General features: G+C 39.9%; 1 protein-coding gene across 1 annotated transcript; it reads left to right on the forward strand.

Annotated features, from left to right (window-relative positions):
• The first annotated feature begins 9,277 nt into the window (after window positions 1-9,277).
• LOC125823206 (uncharacterized) lies at window positions 9,278-9,878 on the forward strand. The gene is made up of 2 exons (XM_049502618.1): window positions 9,278-9,352; window positions 9,489-9,878. The coding sequence occupies exons 1-2, from the start codon at window positions 9,278-9,280 to the stop codon at window positions 9,876-9,878; spliced, it is 465 nt and encodes a 154-aa protein (XP_049358575.1).
• Window positions 9,879-10,085: the final 207 nt, after the last annotated feature.

A 10,085-nucleotide genomic window follows, 5' to 3' on the forward strand; every position in this document is an offset into this window, starting at 1 on the left:
TCTATAGCACGATCTATAAATTGAAAGAAATGTAACCAATCCTATATGCCCTATAGCCTCTCAATTATAAGTATGGTGCACAACACAACCATAAACAAGAATATACAAGACACGGCTTGTGCACTCTCTGAGACATATGTAAATGTCTCTTAGAACCTCATATACTTGTAAATTAAACTGGGACACTTAACTTGGATTTAGAAAGGCAACTTAAACTTGAGGATGTTCATAAAGAGCTTAAAGTTCTTCACTTATTATCTATATATGTTTCCTTGGTAGTTTATAAAAGAAAGAATTTCAGAAAAAAGCCATACTTTACTAGTTTAAACATACGATTTCCATTTAATAGTTTGGAGGTCGACGTTTATTTTAAAGTTTTCAAAAATATAAATTAGCAAGTATGGAGGACTGATTTTAAATTCATATCGTTCATCCTATTCTTTTTAAGTTACAACACCTAAAAAAGAATAAGAATTTGTACACATGGACCTATACTCAGGAGAATCAACAAAATGACATAAAGACACCAAATACCCTATCTAACCGAACGAGTGGAATAGCAACATAATGGAGTCACAAAAATACACCTGCTGCAATATCAATGCCTTTCACAAAAGGTCATTTTAGTAATAGAGTAGCAAAACAATATTGAATATAACCATAATAACTTACACTCACCGCTTCCAATCATCATCCTATACATTCGTCCAATAATTACATTTGGAGTCATGTCTTTCTATTCATAAGAAATAAGAGCTTAAAAGGCAAAACCTTAACTGAAACTTGATGGACCATGCAATACTTTAACATGTCTTGTCAATATCAAACAGTCTCCTTAAACACAAGACGTTGAACCAAAAGAAACAATTTTTAAATTGCAACGCAATAATAGAACCAACATTATACTAATTTATCTTACAATATAAATACCCATCTATACTTCTTCTTCTCTTCCAGACTTATATCAACAAGAACCACACATATACAAAGCATTTCCAAAAATTCCATCAACAAAAATATCAAAAAATTACTTCAAAACAGCCAAACATAACGTAACTATCCAAATACAATTTTTCCAGCCGTTTATTCATGTTCATGCTTATATAGCATAGCTATAACTTTGACTCACTCAATAAAATGAAGGGTGAGAATTATTACCTTCGAACAGCAGCAACACCACATAAAAAAATGAGACACCTTCACCATGAAGAATCCTTCAAATCACAACCAATGAGGAGAAAAGAAGTAACACAATCTCTATGAACGTTCCAAGGGTGAAATCACGCTGAAATCTTGTAGATATTAGCTTGTATGATTGGGGAACCTTTAGAGAGGATTTAGGACTGTTTTCTTCATATGTTAGTCACAAATAATGATATAAAGTGAAGGAGAAATCAGATCTTATAAAGCTAAACCGACATAAGAGCTAGAGGCCCACCTTCACGTGCCTACTTGTGCAGTCTCACTAAAATCTGAATATCTTTTCAATCTTGAAGTCGTATAGACAAATGGTTTAGTGTGGTGGAAAGTAGGCTTGTAGACCTTTGATTTCATATATTGGGATTCTTCTAAAGCTTTATATATTGGGAGAAAAGCTCCAAGACATTTAACCCAAATTTCGGAAGATTTATCAAAGAAACTTACTTTAACCTTTGTCAACTGTTATTTCCCAACTTGCTTGACTTCCAAACTTAACTCACAATCATTAGGCGAGTATATCACCTTATAAAACATCCTTATTAGCATATAAAACACTCTTTGTCTTTTCCCCAAAGGTACCAGTTAACTTAAACGTTCCGAACGGGCGGGGTGTTTGAATATACACTCTTTAACTCGAACTTGTTTAAGGACATGCTTGACCCATAACGTTAGTCTAAGTGTTTGGTTTTGACCTCCCCTTTGCAAACTTATTCTCTTGAAATGATACACCAAATCATATAAGCCCATACACTCATGCAGTGATACACATATTATGGAAAAGAACCACGGGGTCTCACACGTTTTCCCTTCAGGAAGAACTCGTTCCATTTCTAAGGTCATAACAGACGTCCATGAATACTTTCGGCCAAATTTTTTGGGAATTTCGATTCACAAAAAATCCATGGACTATAGCACACGAAAATTGGTAAAATCTATGTTTACCAGCTTTGGGGCTCGTTTGAACATGAAAATGCTCCCATTTGCCCCTTAAGAAAAGTCGCTCCATTGCTAAGGTCTTAACAGACTGCCGTAAAAAATTTCAGCCATTTTTTTCACGAATGCAGTATCAAAAAAATTCCATGGACTATAGCACACGAAAATTGGCAAAATTAGGGTTTACCTATTTTGGGGGTCGGTTGAACTTGAAAATGCTCCTGCTTGCCTCTCGAGACGAACTCACTCCATTTCTAAGGTCTTAACGGACGTCCATGAAATATATCGGCCATTTTTTTCAGGAATTATGGATCACAATAAAAATCATAGACTATAGGACACGAAAATTGGCAAAATCTGAGTATACCTACTTTGGGGATCGTTTGGACTTGAAAATGCGTCTGTTTTCCCCTTGGGACAAACTCTCTCCAATTCTAAGGTCATAAAGGATGTCCAGGAAAAATTCAGCCGTTTTTTTGGAAAATCTAGATCACAAAAAATCCCTAAAATATAGCACACGAAAATTGGTAAAATCTGGGTTTACCTACTTTAAGACTAATTTGAACTTGAAAATGCACCCGTTTGCCTCTCTGGATGAACTCTCTCCATTGCTAAAGTCTTAACGTACGTCAATGATAATTTTTGGCCATTTTTTATAGGAATTTCGGATCACAAATAATTCCTGGATTATAGCATATGAAAATTGGCAAAATCTCGGTTTACCTGCTTTGGGATCCGTTTAAACTTAAAAATATGTCTGTTTCTCACTTGGGATGAACTCTCTCCATTGCTAAGGTCTTAAGGAACGTCCATGAAAAATTTTGGCCATTTTGTTTGGAATTTCGGATAAAAAAAAATTCATGGATTATAGCACACAAAAATACGCAAAATCTGGGTTTACCTACTTTAGTAGTCGTCTGAACATGAAAGCGCGCCTGTTTGCCCCTCGAGATGAACTTGATACACTGTTAAGGTCTTAACAGACGTCCAAGAAAAATTTCAGCCATTTTTTTGGGATTTTCGGATGACAAAAAATCCATTAATTATAGCACACAAAAATTGACAAATCTGGGTTTACCTTCATTGTGGCTATTTTGAACTTGAAAATGTGAGTGTTTTCCCCTCAGGACAAATTCGCTCCATTGCTAAGGTCTTAACGGACGTCCTGGCCATTTTTTTTGGGAATTCAGATCACAAAAAATCAATGGACTATAGCACAGGAAAATAGACAAAATTTGGGTTTACCTTCTTTGGGGCTCATTTGAGCATGAAAATATCCATGTTTGTCCCTCGTGACGAGCTCGCTCCATTTCTAAGGTCTTAACGGACGTCCATGAAAAATTTCAGCCATTTTTTGGGGAATTACGGATCACAAAAAATTCATTGACTATAGCACATGAAAATTGGTAATTTCTAGGTTCAACTGCTTTTGGGGCTTGTTTGAACTTCAAAATGCACCCATTTTCTCCTCGAAACGAACTCGCTCCATTGTTAAGGTGTTAACGGACATCCTTGAAAAATTTAAGCCATTTTTTTCATGAATTTTGAATAACAAAAAATCCAAGGACTATAACACACTAAAATTGGCATGGGTTCACCTACTTCGGGGTTCGTTTGAACTTGAAAATGCTCAAATTTGTCCCTCGGGACAAACTTGCTCCATCCCTAAGGTTTTAATGGACATCCACGATGAGTCCGAGATTTGGACTCATTTAGGGCTTTGTATATATAGAATAAGTGTCGTTAAATGCTTAATTTGTGCCAATAACTAATGTAAAACCCTTGATTTTTAGGTTTAGGGATTGAGAAACAAAGCAAAGACACTAACAAGCAAAAAGGAACAAAACGAGCTGAAAGAATGAAGAAAGGCAAGCCTGGAGATCACCAGGTCCACATGGCGAGTCGCTGAATGGCCATGTGACCGCCTAATGTTCTAGTGTGCCAAGCCCTGAGGGAAAAAACAAAGTCGACGACGACAAGGAGTAGTCGGTGGATCGCTGAGTAGTTCCGCGATGCAGTGCTAGATCGCCCAAAGTTACAGACCTTGAGGATGCAGAATTCCAAGGTAGAAAGGTGATTGAAGCGACCAAATGGTGGCTGTCCGAGTAGTTCAGCGAGCCCGACTTTCTTCGTCGAGTGACTCTTCGTGGCACATTTTTGGTAACTGTAAATTCATTTTTGAACATTTAATTTAGTATCTCAGATCATATATTTTTAATCTATTTTTGAATTTTGAACTGTGAGATAGTTTTCTCTAGTTTTTCCTAACCTTTGAAGAATTGAAGTTCACTTTTGAGCAATTGGAAGTGGATCTTTGAGATTCTTCGAATGGAGCATTGTAAGGACAAATCTACCTTTACCCAGTTGATGGATAATCAATTTGCTAACGATTTTTACCTTTTTATGATGTCTATCTAAACCACAATTCTTTGGGTGTGATTATGTGATTATTGGCTGATTTCGTTTATGGGTATTGCTAATTGTTAGTTTAAATTCTATTTAGAAGTGAGTTCAATTATTAATTATGGATTAATTTAAGAATTTTTGTTGCAAATGCAGTTCTATGTTTGTGTTCTTGGCCTGCTCGAAAGAGAGGTTTTAGAACCAAAATTATTGGTTGATGGTCAGTGGGTATTGGGTTTATTTGGGTTCAGCTCTGGAGAGTGAATCCTAAACCCAATTCCACACATTCAACTCGTGAGAGTGAATGGACTAAGGTGTGGGATGTTCTTATTTTGCATGTTTGTTGATGTTCAAGAGAAATCTACTTGATTCGGGGTAAATTGTTCATGAGAAAGTTTATCTCCACTATAGCCTAGCTTACTTACTAATATCTAGCTATTTACTAATAGTTGCAATTACCCATTTGTCTATATTCTCCTATAATCGATCACATCCCAAGAACCCGTCTCATTATGGTTATTTCATATTGTTAGTCACTGTTTATATTTGATAATTAAAACCAAAACCCCCAATTTGACATTCGTGTTATCCCTTAACTTGAATGATGTCTTTATTCGATCATTGTTATTCCTATGACTGATTCGAACATGTTCAACTTCCTAATTGAATTGGGAACACGTATCGCAATGTCTGGGATTCGACCCCAACTCATTTAGTTGGGTTTTATACTGATTTGCAGTCGTTGAACAGCTAGAATTGGATGAGCTGTGGTTGAAACGTTAAACCAAAATGGCACCGTTGTCGGGGTGTGGTGTTGTTTGAGACTCTTTTTGTGAAATTGAATTTTGTTCTCGTTAGTCATATTTGACTGTACTTATTTTTAGTTTTGGTTTTTGTGTTGCTTTTTGAAACAGAGGAAATGTGTGTCAACGGAAGCAATGGTAGCCAAGTGGGCCACCAAGATGACATCAAAAACCTAAATGATGTCAATGAACCGAACATCAATGACCCAAATCTAGTGGGTGGAGTTGGTGCCGTTCACTTGCCTCCGGCTGAAGGGAACGTTGTGTTCCACATTACAAGCACTATGTTGCAGCTCTTGCAATTGAAAGGTTTGTTTGGTGGGTTGGCTCATGAGGATCCCCATTAGCATATAAGAAACTTTGTTGATGTCTATGGGGCGTTCTCCTTTAAGAATATATCCCAAGAGTCAGTCCGGTTAAGGTTATTCCTATTTTATCTAATGGGAAAAGCGCGCAAGTGGTTAGCGAAGTTGCCAAGAGATTATATTACTTCGTTGGAAGAGCTTATCACCACATTCCAAGTGCGATTTTTCCCTCCTTCGAAGATGATGACTCTTCGGGACAACATCCAAAGCTTCAAGAGTTTAAAGGGTGAGCCAATCCATGAGACCTAGCTAAGATTTAAGAAGTTGGTACTGCAATGCCCAATTCATGGACTGCCAAACAATGTTTTGCTGCAATACTTTTACCAAAGCCTTGATTCAGTGAACAAAGGAGTTGCAGATCAACTTTAGTCGGGAGGTTTAATGCAACAACCTTATGTGATAGCAACCCAACTCTTGGATGGCATGATAACCATTAACCGGCCATGGTTCACCCGTGAAGATAAGGTCTCCACTCTAACTTTTAAATTAACCAAATAATTGATTGAGAAAGATCAAGAGAGGGACCAGAACATGGCAAAGATGATGACCCAACTTGATATTTTGGCCAAAAATGTCTTGGAAGCTGGTGCTAGGAGTGTCAGTGTTGTGGGTGTGGGTTTTGTAAACCCCAATGAAGTTTGAAGTGTTGTACAATGACGAAGTGAACTTTCTAGCGAACCAAGGAGGAGGTTATCGTGCAAACTACTCAAGGCTAGGTGGTAACCAAGGTTGGAATAGAGATGAGGGTTGCAGAGACCGTGATAGAGAGTGGCGTGAGCAGAATTCCACCTGTAAAGAAAGAGATGGGGAGAAGGATAGGTATGTTACTCCTCACGAGCATCAAAAGCCCAAAGATTCTGAGGGTGGCCGGACTGAGGATATGCTCTCTCGTATTCTCATCAAGGTAGAAGGGTTTGATAAGGTTTTGAAGTAAATGAAGGAAGATGTATCTACCCTCAACCAGACGGTTACCTCTCATTCCATCTCTATCAAGCAGTTGGAGACCCAAATGGGACAAATTTCTTCACATTTAAACCCGAGACAACAAAGGGATTGCCTAGTGATACTATGGCAAACCCCAAGAATGAAACTTGAAGGGGTACTTGCGTCGTGCCACGATGTTAACTAAGGCACTTCTTAGGAGGCAACCAAACTTTTTATTGCTTTATATTTTATTTTTGGAATAACGGGTGTTGATTGTGCAGGTTGAAGTGTATAATGTGTTTGAAAAGTGTAGGTTGGCAAGAAAAATGTCCAGTCGGAAAATCGTCGAAGAGGTCGGCGAGGCCAACTTGGACTACCGTTGGACTCAAGAAATTATGAAAATGGAGTCTATAAAACTTGGCGGGCCCATGGAGAAGTCGGTGACTCGCTGAACAGGTCGGTGAGCCCGACTTTGTCTGTCGTTTGGACCCCCACATTAACTGGAGGTCCTATAAAATTCGGCGAGGAAAAATAACATCACCAAAAGGGGGCAAACTGGACGGTTTTTTAAAAGGCCAAAGGTTTAAAATTTCAAACTCTTTCACATTCCCTCACTTTTTAACTTCATACAATCACACCCACACTCTATATTTCCTATAGTCTTGCATTTTACTTCTTTTTAGTCGTTGACTCTGTGATCGGAATTGGATACTTTGCCACCTAGCTTTCCAAATTCATCTTTCGGCGTAATGGTTGGTTTGCCAAACCCCAAACTCGTAATTAGTGGTTAAACTCATTTATAATTGTTTAATTCTTATTGACATGTGTTGGGCCTCTTTGAAAACATGAATGTGTGCTAGTTTGCTAATATTAATTTCGATATTGTGCCTAAATTGCCTAAATTGTTGATTCCCTAATTTTTGTGCTTTAAAAATGATCATAAATTGTTGGGTTGCGGTATTTTGTTGTTGGATCTAGTCGGGTGAAGTCTTAGTAACCCAAATTGTGATAAATGATGTGTTTTCCCAATGATGGAGCATTTAACGTCATTCTAAAGGGTTAAAGTCATCAAATGCCCAATTTTGGCTAAACCGGGGGAAGTCTGAGTACCCCGGTGGCATGGGTCTAATAGGTATGAGCCTAATTGAGATAGTATATTGTTTGATTTTGTTTTCGAAGGCTACGAGTTTGATTTTGGGAGTTGGGGTTGAAAATATGCATGTTGGGCAGTTTGGCGAGCTGGATCGAGCTCACCGAATCACTTGGCGGCTCACCGAAATCACCCTTGATCACCTTTAATTTAATTTAAATGTTCAGTTTGGATATGTAACTTTCAGCTAGAACCCTGAGCTCGCCATGTTCACTCGGCGACGCACCGAAAGTCGCTTTTGATCGCCATTTCTGCACCCCCAACCCCTAAAATTCACTGTAACTTTCGGTAGGCTAATTTGTGCTCACCAAATGAGGTCGGCGATTCGTCAAATGTTTCTTCTCATCACCGACATGCCATTTTTCTGAGAAAATTTTTAGTCGATTCTTTCGGCGAGTCAGATCAGGCTCGCCAAAGTGATTTGGTGAGTCTTTCTGCAACTTTTCTTGAACTGTTTCTCACATTTTCCGATGTGCGTTGCAGAGATGGCTAGACCAAAAGTAGTAGGTCAAGACATGCCACCCCGCAATAGGGAAAAGGGAATCACCATAAATGAAGATGTAGTTGTATCTAGGGGAAAGGCGACAAAACTTCCTACCACAAGTGGGAAGGGAAAAGGGAAAGGCAAGGCACCTGCTCCTGAACCATCGAAGGTTAGCTCCGATAGTGATGACATATACACCACTCACCTCACTACTTCTGAGAGTGGGTGTGCACCAGGACCCTAAGGCTACCATCTCTGAGCTTGAGGATGATGAACTATTATTGGCCCGAAAAGCTGAGCTGCGATCCAAGTGAATGCATGATACGTCTAGGATCAGAGTGCCTGAGGCCCATACTCCTTCTTCCATTCCAGATCAGGCTGTGGTCCGAGCACCACCTGCACAGGGTCTTCCTCCCAGTCAATGAATAGAGTAAAGGCTGAGGGATTGAGGACCATCATAAAAGAGAAGAGGTCGTCTAGTGATGGAGTTATAGATAAATACCTAGATATCTGGAGTTGTTTGAAGTCTCACAAGTTCTAGACATTCACCAGACCCCGTAGTCCTTACATTCCAAATTGGGCCCGGGAGTTCTACACTGCCTACGGAGCCCTAGTACCACAAGGGAAGAGGAAGGCTTTCACATTCAAGATGGTGGATTATGTGGTCGTCAGGGGCAAAAAGGTAAAGTGTGACTGCGGTGAAATAAATGTTGTATTGGAATGCACTGCCAACATTGTTGATGACTACCAATAAATAAGCAAGACTAAGTCTTTGGAGACTATGAAGGAATGGTTGGCTCCTCCATTGTCGGATGATACACCTAGGTGGGTCGAGGCTGGAGTGCAGATTGAGAAGAAGGACCTCAGCGTGGTAGCGAGGTACTGATTTGGCTTCATTAACAGCACCATTATGCCATCTCAGAATGAATCCAACCTCCTCCACACAAAGACGACTTGTCTTAGTTCCTTCATTGCAATGAATCGTATAAATCTAGGCATGATCATTACACAAGAAATGGCCATGAGGGCCAAGCAGCGTCCGATGGACATCTCCCCGATTGTTGATATTGATACACTACCTGGAGAGGCAGTATTGCCTACTCTGGCCCCTGGGCCTTAAGGTATATTTAGTGTTGTCCGTTAAGTGACTCCTAGTTCCTCTACAGCTCCCCCTGCCCCCAAGGTCTGGTGCTGTTGTTGATGCTTCCTGACATTCAGTCACCCAGGTGGTGATACTATGGATGGGGCATCTAGTCCATTTTGCTGATAGGCGTGCCTCCAGGCTTGAGGCGATAGTCCCTGGGATTATTGACAGGGCCCTTATTGTTTGTGTGACACCTTTTAGTGTGTCTATTGATGCCCTTACAACATGGATATTGGTGTGTAAGCGAGGCCACGGGGCCATTGATGAGGTGATGACTCTGAAGGCCGCATTTGCTGAGCTGAGGAATGACATGGATCAGTTAAAGTCCACATATAGGTACATGATATTTGGGACTGTGGAGATCCCCGACATGCCATCTTATATAGATGTGCCTCCAGCAAACACCGAATATGAGGTTCGAGTTGAGGAGATAGTTGTTGCTGAGTTCGAGGCTGAGACTAATGAGGAATAGCTTGGTGTTGATGAGGAGGCTACTTATGAGGGCCTTGCAGGGGTTGAGCAGGCCATGGTGGATTCTTTCGTTCATATTTCATTGGCAGATAAACCCATGGCTGACCCTAGTGGAGCCGGTGGTATTGATGTGACCCCGGGCATTGATGCCCCAATAGATGGAGCGACTGTGTAGTTATGACCTTTTTCTACCTCCCACTCTGTTATT

Source organism: Solanum verrucosum, unplaced genomic scaffold, assembly GCF_900185275.1.
Source record: "Solanum verrucosum unplaced genomic scaffold, falcon-dt-bn FXZP01000146.1, whole genome shotgun sequence".
NCBI classification, from domain to species: Eukaryota; Viridiplantae; Streptophyta; class Magnoliopsida; order Solanales; family Solanaceae; genus Solanum; species Solanum verrucosum.